Below are 19,088 nucleotides of genomic sequence, written 5' to 3' on the forward strand. Positions count from 1 at the left end.
AAGCTGGGCAGGAGCCAGACCTTCAAACCGAGTTTTCCCGTGGGGATCAGGACTAGAAAATGCATACAGACTGTTATGGCTTGCTCTTGCTAAAACTCCATCACCTGGTCTCAAACAGTAAATGTGCATTGTCTGTCTTCAAAGTAATTTCCAATGCCTGTGTAAATTTTCCCAAAGATGGAGCTAATCATCTTACCACCTTTTTCTTCTGCATGTGTTATTTTCATTTCCTTGATTGTACCTAAAGTGTAGGCAATAATATTCTATGTAATAGATAATAAATCCTTCTTTAATGCAAGACCTGAGAAAAAAAATAAAAGCTTGTCTAGGCAAGGGTTGGGATGCTGTCTTCTTGAGAGAGTGGCTGTGTCGTCCACTTTCTTTCCACAGGATTGCTGTAGCCTGTGCATCTATTCTTGTTTTCAGTTACAACAGGCAGACTTTGTTGGCCACAGTATGCAACATTTGTCCAATTACAGTTGTCCCAGTCCCTGCCCCCCCGACCCGCACACACTTCTTCTCTCCTGAACCACTTACTCCTGTTTTCACAGTCAATTCCCACCCTGTTGTCCTTGCCCATGGGTCCTTCATACTTGTTTCTCCTCTAGACCCTTTCGCTTTTTCCCCCATTATCTTCTCCTCTCATCCCCTCTGATCACTGTCAGTTTTTTTCATTATTTCCATGTCCCTGGTTCTGTTTTGTTTGTTTTGTTGTTAAGGTTCCACTTATAGGTGAGATCATATGGTATTTGCCTTTCCCCATCTGGCTTATTTCATGTAGTATAATATTCTCCAGTTCCATCCTAGCTGTCATGAAGGGTAGGAGTTCCTTCCTTCTTTCTGCTGTGTAGTACTCCATTGTGTAAATGTACCACAATTTTTTGATCCACTCATGCACTGATGGGCACTTCCTCTGTTTCCACCTCTTGTCTATTGTAAATAGTGTCGTTACGAACATAGGGGTGCATTAGGTTTTTTTGAATAATTGACTTAGTATTCTTAAGGTATATTCCCAGCAGTGAAATTGCTGGGTGAAAGGAAGTTCCATTTTTAGTTTGTAACAGCCATTAATATTTCAAAAGGGGGCAACAGCATACAATGGAGTAGACAGCCTCATCAATAAATGGTGCTGGGAGAAAAAGACTGGTACACATAAGAAAATGAAACTAAACCACAAACTTAGACCATATACAAGAATAAACTCAAAATGGATAAAAGACAAATATAAGTAGTGACACCATAAAAGTCCTAGAGGAAATCAGATGCAGGAAAATTTCAAATATCCCATGTAGCAATACTTTTGCCAATGTACCTCCTAGTGCAAGGGAAATTAAGTAAAAATAAGCACATCAGACTGCATCAAACTAAAAAGCTTCTGCTAAAGCTATGGCTAAAGAAACCATAATCAAAATGGAAAGGGAACTGACTTTGTAGGAGAACACATTTTCCAATGACACATCAGAGAAGGGTTTGATCTCCAAAGTATATAAATAACTCATATGAATCAAAACCAGGAAAACAAACTACTCAGTTAAAAAACAGACAAAATAGCTGAATAAAGACTTCTCCAAGGAGGATACAGATGGCCCATAGACACATGAAAAAAAAATGCTCAATATCACTAGCCTTGAGACAGACACAAATTTAAACCACATTGAAATGGCACCTCACAACGGTCATATGGCCATCGGCAATAAATCAGCAAACAACAAGTCCTGGTGAAGATATGGAGAAAAAGGAGCCTTGTGCACTATTGGTGGGAATGCAGATTGGTGCACTCACTGTGGAAATCAGTGCAAAATTTTCTTAAAAACACTAAACATGTTTGTTGTATTTTAAAGTGTCAAGAATGTTGAAAGACTTGAAATGTCATGGAGACATGGATTCTCAGTGGACTGTTGCTTCTGATTTTATGACAGGACAGTTTCCCCCTCTCTTCTGAGAGCCTTCACATCAGACCCCCAACGTTTAACAAGCAAATTATTGGAACTGAGTTTTTAGAGACACCAAACCAGATACTGTTACCAGTTACAATGATACACAAACAAAATATTTAGACATCAGCCCTGGCTAGTGTTGCTAGTGTCACTCAGTAGAGTGACAAACTAGTGAACCAGAGGGTTTCTGGTTCAATTCCCAGTAAGGGTACATGCCTGGGTTGCAAGGCCAGACCCTAGTAGGGGGTTTATGAGAGGCAGCCACACATGGATGTTTCTCTTCCTCTCCTTTTCTCCCTTCCCCCTCTCTCTAAATATAAATACATAAAATAAAAAAGATTTAGACATTAACCTGCTTATTTTAGTTATTTTTACTGTCTCCACCCCACACTCACCCAAACCCTGAATTAGTGTCTGCAACAGGCCTTTGCAAATGTAAATAAATTAAGATAAGGTGGTACAGGTATAGGATGGCCTTAATTAATGCATATGATATCCTATAAGAAGAAGGACATTTGGACACAGAGACTGACACACAGGATGAGAACAATGAGATGACAGAGGCAGAGACGGGAGTAAGATGTCTGGAAGCCAAGGGATGCCAAGGACTGAGGGCTCCACCCAATAGTAACAGAAATGCATGGTCCAGAGTCTCCCCTGGATCTTCACAGAGAAGACAGTCCTGCTGATCCCTTGATCTCAGAGGTTAACCCTCCAACTGTGACAGATGAAATATTGTTGGTGCAAGCCAGAAAACATTAAAATTCATGAGTATAAGACTCATGGGTAAGGACAATGGGGTGGGGAATAGACTTCAGATGGGTGGGCAGGGCAGGGGAGTGCAATGGGGAAAATGGTGGGACAACTGCAATTGAACAATGATAAAAAATAAAAATAATAAAAAATGAAATGAAAATAAAATGTATCATGTTTAGAGGTATAAGGGTTGCATGAAAACAATTTGAAGAAAGCTAGAATAACTGGGAATGCCACCTAGGAGAAAACTGCAATATCATCCACTGGGGACATAATATTCAGATGAAGACATGAAGTTGGTGTCAAAACCAGCAACTGTGATGAATTTGATGCTAATCATTACAGTATGTAAGTGATAAGGGCAAGTACATTCTCCAATCTCATAACTGGGCATTTACACTGAACATCTGTCAGGACAGAGCATTTCAGACAGACTCTGCAATCTCTATGATGCTGCTGTCAGAGTCACTTTATGTCAGAGAAGCAGCTGTTGAGATCAATGGGGCTTTACCCATATACATAAAGTCACCATATTCCCAAGATCATCCAAAGAAGTCTGACCACTTTTGTTTTTAATATTGGTTTTGATCAACTAATTTCCTATTGAGAGTTATTCTCCTGATGATTTCATTTGGTGATTTCTCCTCAAAAGTTTAATGATTTCTATTTGTTTCCCTATATTGACTCAAGGTAGTTTGAGTTTCAGAAATTATTTCTATCATTAAATGATGACTCTAGTGATGTGTAAATTAATTACGTTAACACAAAGACACATACCTGGCAGTATTGAAGTGATGTGAGGACCAATGTGGCTCTGCAATGCGTGTGGATTTGTCATACTCTGCCCTCTGGGATTTCCATAACCCCCAAAGGGGTCATCACTGCTGAGACACTAGTCCCTTCTGCAACTTCTTCTATGGCTGTTATTATAGATTACATTATTTTTCATTATTTTTCATTTTTCATTTTACATTTCTTTCTCTGACCATATGAGAAGGGAATACTGTGCAGGAAATTAACAAGGTTGACCACGTGACTGGTTTGGTTAATATAATGATTGTGAAAGTAACCATTGGTGAGTTCAGAGCACAGGTATTGAGAGCACATTTCTGCTAGTTCTGTCCAGAGTGGCTAATCCCTGCTCTGAGAAGGTCACATGTCAGGTAGCCCACTGGTCAGAGAATAAAAGATATAAAGATCTTTTTTATAAAGATCTGAACTGAATCTGTGGTCTGGAGCTAAGCCCATACATGCTCAGCCTATATCACCTGAAAGCCAGCCAAACCACATATGGGAAACAAAAAAATTGAGTAAAATTAATGTTGTGTGTAAATGCCAGTACAACTGGGTTGTTTGTAACACAACTTCAGCTATTAGATACAACTCAATACACATATCACATGAAATTAATTGTGAATAGTCACATATATATATGAACATAATGAATAAATACAGAGAACATAAACAAGATATATTTAAACAGATGAATGTATAGGAATTACTAATTCATTTTGCACATGATAAACAAATATAGGACATCTCCCATTCGTAATTGAATTATAGTGAAACTACTACTTAATGATGTCAAATTAATATATTTTTTCCCACATTCTGTCAATGACTAATGTTTAATTCACATGGACATGTTATGTTTTTAGTTTTCATATTCTTATTTTTAACATTGTATCTTTTCTATCAATGTAGGTTTCTAAGCGTAGTAATTAATAATGTCAAAAGGGAAAGACAAGGAATTTAATACAACAAGGTGCCTTCAAAAATAACTAAAATCCAGTACAGAAAAAAAACAGATATATAAGAGATATCAAAGGTCACTAATTATTACCCAATGAAACTACTAGTCTCCACCAAAAAAAAAAAAAAAACCTACAATAATTGATAATGACACACTAAATAGATGCAGAAGATATTTGTGTTGGTTCTGTTGTCCTAGCAAGTAGAATATAGTCACATGGCTTTTGTTATAGAAACCGGAGGGTTATTACATAGTAACAGTGATTGCCAAATAGAAATTTAGTTCTATCTGCTCCAAACCAATACATATTGCCCTTTCTGCAGTAATGCCAGCAGGTTCTACATCCTCTTCTCCAGTAAGTTCATTTGACATTTTGTTAGTGAAGGGCACTGAGAGAAAGGACTCCTCTCCCTGGTTTCATGCTGTTTTCTCTCCTGTGGCCCCAGTGCTGTGGCTGACATCTGCATGCATGCAGGAAGTTCTGGTGGTATTCACCCTCCAACAAGTTTCTGGGACTAGTCACAGCCATAGCTCCCCTTCTCCAGCCTAGATGTTAACACTTTGGCAGAGAGGCCTTCCTAGTTGCCAGTCACACTGTGACTCACTCATATCAGCCTGCAGACTGAGAACTGCTCTCTCCTAGAGCCATCCAGTGAACGTGTCTGCCATAGAGTTTTCTGTAGTGGCATGAGTCTGAAACCCATTGCTGAAAAGATTGCCTTGGGTCCTATATGATTCTCCCTCTTGGTAATCTTTTTTAATTAACCCTTTGGTCCATTTTGTAATTTTCTTCTACCCCTCTCTGTAGGGTATCCCCCTAAAATACTTAATAATTCTTTAAATCATTCCCAGTTTCTCTCTCCTGACTCCACTTCCTTACACACCTTTGATATCCTGATATGTTCAGTCCTCATTTTCAACATTCAAAGGCTGGGGAAAATTATATTCAAGATGTGTCTACAATTATTCATGTTAATTTAGACTTAGAAGTAACAATATTTGATATTACAATTCATAATTTATACTTGATTTATTTTAATAACAATATTTTAAAATGTTTAATATGCACTTGGATATACATTTTTAAAAGTTAACATAAATGTAGATATCAAAACAATTCTATAATACCAAGGATGAAGTGTCACATAAAGTATGAACTTTAAGTGACCATGATGTGTCAGTACAGACTCACTCTCAGTAACAAACATCGCACTCTCCTGAGTGATGCTGATAATGGGAATGCTCTGCATGCAAGGGAACATGGGAAATGTCAGTAAGTTCCTTTTATTTTTGTGGTGAAACTAAAGCTGGTCTCAAAATAATTCTTAGAGCTTAATTTCCCAAAAATAATTGCAGCATTCTTCAAGAAACTAGAAATGTGTTCTTTAGGGATGGTGAGAGGAACATTATACCAAACTTAGGAGAGCTAATGTGACTGGTGCTTACAAATATATATTCTGTTTTCTACACAGGACTCCGAATAGAAGTTGTGTGATTGAAAATTCCAATATACACAATTCTTGTCCAACTCTGAAGTTTTTGCAAATCTGAAATGCATAGAAAATCAATAATTTAATCTGATGATATATAACTTAATATTTAAACAAACAAATATGTACAGTAATATTTACACAGTAAATCTGAATATTTCTTAAAATGTTTCTAAAAAAACTTAAATATTTCCTCACATACTTGTTTACCCATTGCCTTTTGTTTCTAAGATTAATTCCTGATTTGAAAGCATGAAGGAATAAATATGTGAGTTCTAAAGAAACTTACAGATCAGAAGAGAGAGTTGTGCCAATTGTCCACACCCAAGAATTAGTATTATTTCTCTGGGACAGTCCAGTCCATGGATGTATTTTGAAAATGTTCAAAAAATTCTATGAGGAAACAAATATTATGAGAAATTAAATAAAATTAATTTGTATTTGTAAAAACAAAAAAAGTTGGCTCCCAGTTAGAGGGGGAGGTGACAGCTAAATAAACTACACAGCCCACCAACATCTGATGACATTAGTGAATAAGCAATAAACCACATTCTGCCACCCAGGAATTCTTGGTCACCCCACCTAGCTGGCTGAGCACATCCAACACCCAAAGATCACACGACCTTGTGTGAAAAAATTAAGGACCCTGTCTCGACATGGAACACCTCAAGATTCACCTGATTTGAGGCAACAGCTCCAGCAGAACCAACAATATTCTAAACAACTGGCCAAAGAAACAGGTAAGTCCATGAAACTGTCCATATCTCCTCCTACCACCCTCAGTGAACAGCATGGAAGGAAAATACATGTTATTTCTTAAAGGCTGAATTCACAACATCACTGACCAGCTCTCCAAAGGCCAGCAGCTGAGAAAGGCAAAGAGTGTTTTGCATGAGTTGAGGGCCTGTGCCAAAGCATCTGGTGGAATTCCTGAGGAGAGCTCAAAGAAAGGAATCTTGTGTTCTAGAAAAGCCAAACTCACCCGCAAGGTCAGGTGCAGGATGAAGGAATTACAGAAGGTGACCCCCAACTTATTCATGAAAGAGTCTTCTCTTAGACAACTGTAAGCTGATATTATGGATATTATATACTTTTCAAATATTTGGGAATGATAATTCATGACCAAAGAGGTGTGATGGCATTGAGCCAAAGCTGGAAATGCAGGGGTGCATGTGCAACAAGCCAACCAGCAACCATCAAGGGCCGCAGAATATCAGAAAGAGAACCCTTCATGTTGCTATAAGATATGCAAGACTTTTAAGAAAACTACAAATCTACAACTGCGCTACAATGGGAGAATAAAACAAAAGTGTACACCTTTATTTTTTATTTTATTTATATATTAATGATTCAATTTATTTATTTTCAGAGAGAGAGGAAGAGAGGGAGAAAGACAGGGAAACATCAATTGGTTGCCTCTCCTATTCTGGATCCCGGACTCATTCAGCAACACAGGCACCTGCCCTGACTGGGAATTGAACCAGTGACATTTCCCTTTATGGAATGATGTCCAACCTATGGATCAACCTACCCACACCAGTCAGGGCAGCCTTTACATTTTAAATGACTCTATTATAATTCTTTTACCTCTGGTTTTATTCCTATGTTGAGAATTTGAATGCAGGTTTTGTTAATATTAAACAATGAGAATGATTTTGTACACTAATAAATTGGCCATATAAAAGTGGGACAATGATATTTTCAGAGAACTTATTTTGAAAAGCAACTTTAAAAATGTTTTTTCTTTACTGTTCACATTCAATATTTTTGGACCTGTGTATGCCTTGAAAGGTGATCACCCCAATGGATCTGGGGCCCATCTGACACCATGAATAATTTTTAGAATATTCTTGACTATATTCTCCATGTTGTGCTTTGCAATGTTTTAACTGGTTTTATAAGAGGAAATTTACAAAAGAACTTTTTGATAAAAGCTTCAAAATGTATAAGCTATTAAGCTACTCTTAATTTTCATACATAAGTAACCATTTTTCACCATTCTTTATTTAAAATAATAGATGTATGTCAATTAACTCACTTTTCTTTTTAAATCAATGTTATTTTTTTATTCATTACTTTATTTCTATTGATATGAGAGAGAGAGAGAGAAAGAGAGAGAGAGAGAGAGAGAGAGAGAGAACAATCATTTAGTCCACTTAGTGTGGCATTCCTTGGGAGCTTCTTGTGTTTGCATGATGGGGCATCAACCAGCAATTGGCCTGTAGTCTGATGATGCTCTAAACAGTGGACCTACTGTAACTGAGCCTATACCAATGTAGTTTTAACATTCCAATCAGAATAGAGAAAGAGAATTATATAGGTTATAGTTTGTATTTTATAGTGTTCTTATATACCAGTTTGAAAAAGGCAATGTTGTATATGGCAATCTATGAGACTTCACATGGAATTAAATAAAATATTAAGTAACTAAATTGTATATTTGCAACATAAATAAAGATGTTTTTAAAAATGAAAAGCCAAATACAGTTATTTTTCTAGGTTAGAGTGATTCAATTTATAATATACTTTTATATGTTGGACACATCAAGAAAATGCACTAGCATAATTAGGTGAAGGGACAGATATAACAATTTCATACCTCTGAAATTTGAGCAAAGAGTAAAAATAACATGAGCATTTATTATTGGAAAAAGCAGCTAGAAATTCCAGTAAAAATAGAGTAAATTTGTAGTCTTCATGTCTAAGACTGCTCCCGAGTCTCCATCTCAGTTCCTGAGTAAGAAGTGTAATTCTTACTGTTTGGGGAATGCTGAAACATCACTGGTATTGCCACAGGGGATGTCTGATTACCTTGGAACTAGTGGTTAAACTGCCCACTCTTTTTTCAGGTCAAAGTGCTGAATTCACTAAGTTAAAAGTGAGGAAGACCATCCTTTTTCTGGTCTGTGTCAGCACAGTGCCAGCTACAAACAGGAAGGTACTCAATGTGAGAGCACAGTACAAGAGGTGATATTAACTCTCTATACCTACTTGGTTGGTGGGGAAAAAATATTTGCACTGTGTAAAAGAAACAAAGATAATCTGGTAAAAAATAGGTCAAAGTATATTCAAGAACTGATTTTAAAATTGTGAGTACTCCCTTACAAACACACACACAGGCAAGTACATGAAGTAGCAGAGGGTGGAGCCATAGTGGCTTGAGGTGTTTGAATAAATTTTAAAAAATCTTTGGTTGTCAAGTAAGCTATGCAGGCCCAAGAGGAATTACAGTAATTAAGCCTAAAAATAAAATAATGACAAGAATTTTACTTTTTTATTTTATAAGGTTTTATTTTTTAACATTTTTCTATTTTAATTGTTGCTCAAGTACAGTGTTGTTTTTTAAGATTTTATTTATTTATTTTTAGAAAGGGAAGCGGGCGAGATAGAGAGAGAGAGAAACATCAATGTGTGGTTGCTGGGAGTCATGGCCTGCAACCCAGGCAAGTACCCTGACTGGGAATTGAACCTGTGACACTTTGGTTCTCAGCCCATGCTCAGTCCACTGAGCTAAGCCAGCCAGGACCACAGTGTTTTTTAAAAACTGAGTAAGCACACTTCAAAAGAGATGATTCTACAGTAAAAGTTTACTGAAGTTACAAAAGTATAAATCAAATAAGCATGTAGGAGGATCCATGTTTATTATAATATATTATTAAAAATGTAGACTTAGCTAAATTTTAACCATGCAAAGAAACTAAAAAATATCTTCCATACTCAGGGGTATAAATCAGTCATACAAAATAACTTTCACTGGGATAAGATGCTGGATTTTTTATACAAATATTTAATGCTAGTTATTACAAATATATATATACATAAAATATATTTTTAAAACTATGGTCAAGTAACTCTATGGAAATATGATGGCAGTGACAGAACAATTAATAAAATAAAAACTCTATGAATGAATTAAATAAAATTATCAGTTGAAAAATCATTATCTACAATACAAAATTCAATACATTTACATAAATGTTGAGATATAGAAGAAAGAATTCATGAAATAAAGATGGAGTGACAGAAATAATTAATTCCTGAAGGTAGAGAGAAAGAGATAGAAAAACTAGTGGAGCCTCAGAGACCTTCACAGAACTTTATCAGTAACACGGACTTAGGTGTAATTATTGCCCATGAACAAAAAGAAAGAGAAAAGAAGAGAGAAAAACAATTTTTGAGACACAATGAATGATCATCTTCTTAAATTTTATGTTAAAATATATAGACTCGTGTATAAAGTTCTTTATGTAGAAAAAAATCATTTGCTATAAATTATGCTGTATCAACTAGGTAATGATGTAGAAAAGTGTGAACTTGACCTCTACACACAGCATCATAAATACAGTATCAAAAAAATATAAATTCTCAAAATATTTAAACCTAAAACTAAAAGTTCATCAATAAAGAAAAAAGATAAACCATAAAGAGTAATTCAGTAGATTATCTTCATGAACTTTGACCAACTTGTGAAATATGTCCAAAATAACCACCAATACCCAAAATGAGATATTGGACTATGGTAAGTTTGATATCCTGGCCATTAAAAAACTCCAATATGAGAAGAAAAATGTAATTAACAGTCAAGAAAGACATTTTCATCTCACAAATTCAAAAAGGAGTCATATCCAAAATATAACTACTTCTAAGAATGAAAATTACAGGTAACATACAGGAGAAATGGTCAAGAGTCATGAGTGGGCACATCTCATTCTCACAGTACAGAAATTCATAATGAATGGTGCTCTGAGAGATGTGTTCAGTTGATCAGTATGAGGAAAATACCCATCAGTGTCATAATGATGCTTTTATATAATGATCAGAACTGATGGCAGTAAAATTTCTGGCAGTACTAAGCTTTGGATTATGAAACTATTGGATATAATGTGTATTATTACAACACACTAAAAATAGAAATAATTTACATACACATATATTTTTGATCCTGCAATTTCAATCCGATGCAAAACAGCAATACATTTCAATTATACACAAATACCATTATAACTATACTTACAAATTATGCAGCTAATCATTTTATATGTTATATGTATTATTGTGTATCAATTATTTTAAATATATATTATTTGGAAAAAAGAAATACACAAGAATTTTTATGAAATAATTATTCTTAACAACCACATGTTAAAACCATCTCTATTCTGAGTACAATAGATAAAGAATGCCTGGGATATACAATACAGCAGTGAAAATTAACAAACTTCAGGTACATTCAATAATGTGGATTAATTGAAAACTATCATGAGTGAATTAACGGAGACATGTAAAATACATAATGAATAATTCTCATTACATAAAATTCAAAATTAAGAAAGATAATTTGTGATACAAAATCTCAGAATAGTGCTTAAGTGAGAAGAGAGGAGAAGTTGTGAAAGAGTGCACAGGAGCGGGCTGTCAGCACATATTTCCTGGCCAATTTCAGTCTATAACACGCACAATCATGTCTATAGTCTCCATGACACATGGTACAATGAAGTAGCAAAGTTTAGAGAAGAAGCACTTATAGAAACCTTATTGTCTATGAAAATCAAGAACAGCAAATTATCAAATGTACATTAGTGGTATAAAATATAAATCAAATATTATAGAGTCAAATAATAAAATACTAACAATCTTTAAAATAAATTACAGATATATACAAAAGTATGAATGAATTCTATAAAAATATAAAAGAAAATACTCTTTTAAATAAAATGTTGGAAACATTAAACATCTTACCATTTCTTCTTCATTATCTATGTAGAGCAGGCTAGAATTCCTAGAAGCACAGGCCTTTAAACTCTCATTCCATGTTTTTTTTTCAATGCTGATGTAATAGCAGTTGTTGGAGTACATTAACCACTCTGGTGGACATCGACCACAATGATATGCTGAGGAAAGATTATGTATTGTTATCCAAGAACAATATGAATTTTAAAATGAAAATTAATTTCAGTATTTGCATAGGTAGAGACAAATTAGTGCACAGTATATGTATATACCCTCACAGACTGGCATATATAAAGCATAATACACTCATACACACTCACACACACACACAGAAGTGAGTTCTCTGTGATTCCCTCATTCCCTAATTTATATGCCCATATTAAGCAAACACACAGACAAAAATATCCACTTTCTAATGTCCTGAATGTCAATGAATGAAACCACATTTTTAGAAACCAAAATTATCTTTTAAACAATTGGCAACAATGAGTATGATAAATTAAATGAATATTTCTTCATATTTTTGCATTAAGAACTATACTCTTCTATACTCATTATTTATATATATTTATGTCTGGTATCATAATTTATGTTCCTCCCCACCAAAAGAAACTATAAATTTTGACTGCATTAGAGACAAGGTAGGAACTGTATTGATATGGGAACATAGAAAATAATTAGGTACCTTTCTGGTTCCCTGTTGTACGGTTCCCTGTCCAGTTCTCTGCTGTAACTGTCTGGCTCCCTGTGAAAATAATATATAATTTATATTATGTACATGAAAGAAGAATTATTCTGCACCAGTATTACATTAGCTAGAAAAAGATGTAATTATAAAAAAGTAATGCTGATCTACATAAATCACAATACTTTTGTTTTTTACTTCCAAATGTGGTATATTGTCCAGGATTAAAATGACTTGGAATAAAATTGATTTATCAAGAAAAATTAATGAAGCCATAATAATTTGGGAAAAAACATTTCAAAACCTTTGAGAAACAAACTTCACCAATTCTTACACTATTTGGACTAATCAATATGATTTGTATTTGTCAATAAGGTGTCCTAAAGCATGTTTTGAATTATAACACAAGAACATCTATGGATATATGGGATATATAAGTATATATATATAAACTACTTTTTTAAAATTTCTATTTATTATTTATTTATTGACTGTTGTTTAAGTACCATTCTCTCCATTTTCACCCCACCTAGGCCACCCATCTCACCCATTCTCACCTCCCACCTTCAAACTTACCCCTTTGGCTTTGTCCATGTGCCCTTTATACCTGTTCCTTGATGGCCTTCCCCTATTCTCCACCATTATCCCTCTCCCCTCCAGTTACTGTCAGTTTCTTCTTCAGTTCAATGTTTCTGGTTATATTTTACTTGCTTGTTTGTTTTATCCATTAGGTCTACTTGTAGATGAGATCATATGGTATTTGTCTTTCACATCCTGGCTTTTTTCACTTAGCATAATGCTCTCCAGTTCCATCCATGCTGTCACAAATGGTAAGAGTTCCTTCTTTCTTTCTGCTGCATAGTATTCCATTGTGTAAATATACTACATTTTCTTTATCACCTCATTTGCTGGTGGCCTTAAGTTAGTTCCAGAACTTGGCTATTGTAAATTGTGTTGCTATGAACATTTGGGAAACTATCTTTGCCAAAGTTATCTTGGACAAAGGTTTGACCTCCAAAGTATATAGAGAATTCACACAACACCACTCCAGTACAACACACAACCCAATTGAAAAATAGGCAAAGGACTTAAATATGCTACTTTTCTAAATAATGCAGTTACTTATAACTTGGACAAATCAGAATAACATTTTTTCACTTACTCTAAAGGCGTACTTTAAAATGAGAGTTGGATTTTCTAATACTATGAAATGTTTGGAGGCACTGATGGAGGCAGTGATGTTAACAGTGAAGCATTTCGTATAATCTTACAATAATTTACTTACATTGATTAACAGCTCTTGTTACCACAGTGGTCATCAGGACAAGGCAGATGACCCCTAGGATCCCAGCAATGAGCTTCTCTGGAAGTGAAGGGGATGCTGCAGGGAGGGAAATGGAAACACTGAGAAAGGAGGGATGGGGACAATTGTTTGGACAGTTTACACACAGGGAATCATGTACATAAACTTGGACCCCAAACCCATATCTACCACTATAATCTTCCTCTCAGAATATACCACTGCATTTTCTCTAAACATAATGCTCTTCAGTTACTTGTCAAAGACTACAACTTACAACAAGGTCGGAATAAAATTATTTCTCAGCTTTTATCTGAGAATACCATATTCCAACTTCAAGTCCTGATCCTTCAGATGAAAAAAATGTGTAAACTTATCCCCTTCTATTACACACACCTCTGCACCCAGCTGCACATCCAAGAATAGTTATACTGTGTCTACTGAATGCTTTACCTCTGCAGTGGCCATTCTTGTCACTCCCTTGAAGATCCTGAGAAACATTTTGAAGATTTAAATCAGCATAGGTTAGTTCCTGCTCAGTTCCTGGAATGGAGCCTTTAGTGCCCTTAGGTTTTATGTGCTGTCTCTTCGGGTTGTTAGCCAGATTCAGTTCTGCATAGGTTACTCTCTGGTCACTCATCTCTGCAGCTGAGTGGTGGCCGAGACTGTGCTCTGCAACATGTGTGCTTACGTACAAGTGACACATACACTGAAGAGATCCCTCACAGTGACACTGGGTGGGGTACAGGGTGAGTTTCAGACTCATTTCCCAGTTAAGAACCTGATGTTGTGCTTATAATTTTTTACATCTTTAACCAATGCCTCATAGTAGATACAATATTTAAGATATTCTATATTTGACAATATATTGTTTGTTTGAGCAATAAAAAGTTATTTGGAAGTGATGAATAAAATCATTTAATAAATAACATCCTGTTTATTTAGTGTCCAATTCCACACAAATATTTTAACACCATTAGAATGCTAATATGAAAAATAAAATGCAATATTAGAAAAAAGAGATACAATATTTATGACAAATTGGAAGTTGAATAATCATTATAGACTGAGTGCCCTGAAAATGAGGCACTAATCATGTTGGCATATCTAGTAATTTTCTGAACTAAATTTTTATTTAGTGACATACATTTATTCATTAAAGAGGATGAGCTGTTATCAAATGATCTATTATGAATAAAAATGTTTCATATGTTAAAAAATCTTTGTCATGTTAAACTTACTCAAGACCTAAACATATTGACAACAAAGTGAAAAATTTTAAACACTTACATTACACAAGAAATTGGTCATTGAGTTAAGGGCAAAGATATAAAAGCATAAAATGTGAAATAAATGTGTAGATCATTTATATTACAATACTGTCATTTCCAACTTCCAGACAGTTCCCATGCATGTTAAACTCAGGGCACCTTTAATTGTGTGAGCCACAGTAATGAATCAGATGGTGTAATTTATTAATTGAGTCAATGTGCTCTGTAGCCAGTGAGTTCCAGAATATATTCTGGCTTTGAAATTGGCAATGTATGACCTTTACAAAGCTACTTAGTGTCTACCAACATAGTTTACTAATATAAAGTGGGAATAAAAACATGTAGACATAATTCATGTAAAATATTTAGTATTTCATCTTTTTTAAGCTCTCCAAAATATTTTAGTTATACAACTATAATTTGAACACATTTTTAATCTTATTTCTGATTCATACCACTTGAATGCTGTAGCTCAATTCTTTAGGCAAAGTGTCTATCAGTGTGGTACCCCCTCTAGCAATGGTGGTTCAATTTTTAAATAGTCTTTTGATTGTTTATAAATAAGATTCAATTAGAATTTTATGAGTGTACTTCATCCTGATTTTTATTGAAAGTCAAATGTATTTATTTAATCTAATTAAGTGCATAAAATGTTATGCTTGACCTCCATAACTAATATAATTTATTTTAAAAATCTCTTTTCAGAAATGGGATAAGTATAAAATAATAAATAATTATACCTATATTGATTATAATAAAAAATAGCTGTTCCTTTTCATATTCTTATACGATTTTTACTTTAAATTATTTTGATTGACACACTCAATTATTCTTGTGTATATACACTTGAGTAATTCTCCACAGGCAAGAATTTGAATAGTTCAAGATATCCTTCAACATATTTCATATTTTATTCTTGACTTTTTACTCTAAATTATTTAAATAAAATACCAACACTCTCTTTGATTTGATTGTATATTAATCATAACTCACTGATATCACATCTTATGTTGTAATCTCCCCCTGCAGGAGATGTGCTAAGACAGAGACAGAAGAGGAGAAACACACACATACCTTCTGAAGGCCAGAAAGTCCTGCATCCTTTAGTGGGAGACCAGCTACCTCTTGTAAACAAACAATCTCTGTGGTCTTCACAGACTGACCTGTGGAGGCTCAGAGTGAGGCATGAGTGGAACAAGCAGATTTGTCAATAATGTGTCACCTAACGTTTGAAGAGGAAATTCTTACACTGGGGCTATTTTGAACAGTGTGTATCTCATCACACACCTCCAGAATCTTGGGCTGTTAGTGTGCATTCAGTTTGTTTTTTTGCCAAATGTATCTGAAATTGTTTTCTGAATCTGAAAGTTATTAGGGGATAAACACTGGACCAATTATGCTATGAACTTACTTCCATCTTCATCACAAACTCTGAAATCTTAGGCCTTGTTAAGAATATCTTGTATGTGTAAATTGTACTCCTAGACAGGGTTATTTAATTTTGGCTTTACATATTTCTCTTCCTTCCTCTTCTGTCTCATTATGGCTTTTCTATTACAATGGAAACAATTTTAAAATCATAATTCCAAAAACAATAGATATTTGATGATACTTGTCAACAATATTCTGAAAAATCACTACATTTTCATTGTTATGGTAACTGTCACAATCACTAATCCCATACTTTTTCTCAATTTCTTGCCTCAGTTCTTAAGATTCCTTCATTCATTTTATTGTTATTAAATGTTATTTAGATTTCCCCTGGTAAAGATAATATCCCTGTGAAAGATAAAACATTAAACAATATTGAACTATATCACCATGGCAGAGATTAAATTGTTTCTTAACTACAAATTATATTTTTGTTGATTCATTTTCAAATCACTACTGATTGTCTATAATTTAATAGGAATATTTGTTTTAAGTGACAAAAGCACAAATCTAACTATGTATGGGGGAAATAAGCTAATTTAATGTTTTTCCTTATTAAAAATGGGAAGAACAGAAAAAGTAGACTTCTGAAAGACAATTTAAATGACACATGAACATCAAAAGAAGCAAAATTTAGCATATTTTTTGATTTGCATATATTGCAAAATGATTATTAGAATAGGTTCAGCCAATATCCACTTTCTCATAGAGTAAGAATTAAAAGAAATAAAGAATACACAGGATATTCAAAGTGTTTGTGTTACCCAACTATTAATTACATAACAGCTGTCTGTGTCAATGGACCAGTGATTTTCAACCTTTCACCTGTCATGGCACAATTAACTAATTACTAAAATTCTGTGGCACACCAAAAAATATTTTTTGCTGATGTGAAAAAATACAGATATAATTCTAATTGACTTATGAAAAATAATAATACTATTACCTACTCTTTTTACTTTAACATGACTTTTTAAAATATCAGGTGCCCATACTTGCATATGATGAGATCTGTTTGAAAAAAGTCCAGCCATTGTTAATGTAATGAGAACGGTGTGCATGACATTGTTGTAACATGGCAGCCAAGCACAGTGGACTGGAATGCACATGTGTGAACAATGACAACTTCACTGTACTATTAAGTGGGGGCAGCAGACTCCACTGATTGAGCATGTATATTATGTGGCTGTCACATTCAAAATGACTGAGGAAGTATAGAGCAATTAACCTACACTAAATTTTGTGATAAGCTTAAATATTCCTCCATGTAAACTACTTGGATGATTCAGAAAGCTTTCAAAGATGATGTAATGTGTACAGTGCAAGCAATCAAGTGTGGCAGAAATGCTTAAATGGAGGTTGAGAGTCTGGTAAAAGTAACCCATGCCCTAGAAAGTCTACAACCAATAAAACACCTGAGAATGTTGAGCATGTAAGGTCTGCAATCAACGAAGATGGGGGACTGACAATGTATGAACAAGCAGCTGATCTGGGGATTCCAAAAACTACTGTGTTTTAGGGTTTTTTTAATTTTAATTGTTGTTCAAGTACAGTTTTCTGTTTTTTACTCCCATCTGAGCCCACCCCCTCATCCCTCCCCACCTCCCTCCCATTTGTACGCCACCCCTAGTTTTTGTCCCTCTGTCCTTTATACTTGTTTCTGTAAACCCTTCCCCTGTTCCTCTGAAATTCCCTCCCCTCTCCCCTCTGGTCTCTGTCAGCCTGTTCTCTATTTCAGTGTGTTTGGTGATATTTTGCTTGTTTGTTTTGTTGTTTAGGTTTCTGTTAAAGGTGAGATCATATGGTATTTGTCTTTCTCCCTTCCTGATCAGCACTCAGTCAGCCTCAGGTATACTCTCCCCAGGGCTAGCCTGGGGCCTCTCCCTGGGCCCTTGGTGTGGGATCCAGGTCTTCCTCAGAGCACACTCTCCCAGGGTTACAAATGTGGGCTCCTGGACCTCTACAGAGCCCACTCTCCCTGGTTTGTGGGCACTTGCACTTGGAAAGGTGGCCTCTGGTCCCACAGGTTCTGGTGCACACTCCTCCCAGTGCTACCGGAATGCATGCATCAGCTTCGGAACTGCCTGACTGGGTGTGGAGGAGGTCTAGCAACTGCTGCAAGAGAATTCCTCAAAGTGTGTCTCTTTTTCACTTTTGTTTTTTGAGAAAATCCTCCTACTCAAGCCTGCCATGCCATACAGTGGTCTGGCCTCTTGGACAGCCAAATTCTCCAGCCAGACTGGGGACTATCTAGTCATGGTCACTTAAGGTCTAACTCTCAACTCTCCCCAGTGGGCATCCACAGTCTCCATGGGTGCTCACAGACCCTGTGTGTTTCCCACTTAGTCCATATTCCCCTCTCTGCAACTTCAAGCAACCAGGTCTCTCCAGGTGTTGCTCAAACCTTGTTTGGCTGGGGAGGGAGTCCTTGACCTAGCTCTGTCCCAAGAACCCTGTGGCAGACCCTGGGGGTGCTGGGCCTGGGGATGCAGCCACCATTGTCACCGCACTGGTCCCTGGGACATTGTTTTCCTGAAGTACTCTCCTTACCATCTGGTTTTTCAACATCCTCTACAATTTTTGGTCTCCTATTTTCATATATGCTGGGGTACTGCTGGCAGTTTGCTCTCTTCCTCTGTAGATCAGCTAGGATTTTCTCCCATATGTACGGAGAAGTGGAATCTGCTCCCTCTTACCTCACTGCCATCTTCCTCCTCTGTGTCTTAGATTTTGAT

General features: G+C 35.5%; 1 protein-coding gene and 1 pseudogene across 1 annotated transcript; one reads left to right on the forward strand and one right to left on the reverse strand.

Moving 5' to 3' along the window:
- The first annotated feature begins 4,771 nt into the window (after positions 1 to 4,771).
- On the forward strand, positions 4,772 to 8,907 carry LOC123819371 (annotated as a pseudogene).
- A 263-nt stretch (positions 8,908 to 9,170) lies between these two features.
- LOC123819372 (NKG2-A/NKG2-B type II integral membrane protein-like) lies at positions 9,171 to 14,291 on the reverse strand. The gene is made up of 4 exons (XM_045839695.1): positions 14,105 to 14,291; positions 13,637 to 13,732; positions 11,676 to 11,827; positions 9,171 to 9,176 (listed from the first exon to the last, which is right to left on the reverse strand). The coding sequence occupies exons 1-4, from the start codon at positions 14,289 to 14,291 to the stop codon at positions 9,171 to 9,173; spliced, it is 441 nt and encodes a 146-aa protein (XP_045695651.1).
- Between the last annotated feature and the right edge of the window lie 4,797 nt (positions 14,292 to 19,088).

The sequence above is a fragment of the Phyllostomus hastatus genome, unplaced genomic scaffold (assembly GCF_019186645.2).
Source record: "Phyllostomus hastatus isolate PE091 unplaced genomic scaffold, TTU_PhHast_1.1 phas_contig_308, whole genome shotgun sequence".
Taxonomy (NCBI): domain Eukaryota; kingdom Metazoa; phylum Chordata; class Mammalia; order Chiroptera; family Phyllostomidae; genus Phyllostomus; species Phyllostomus hastatus.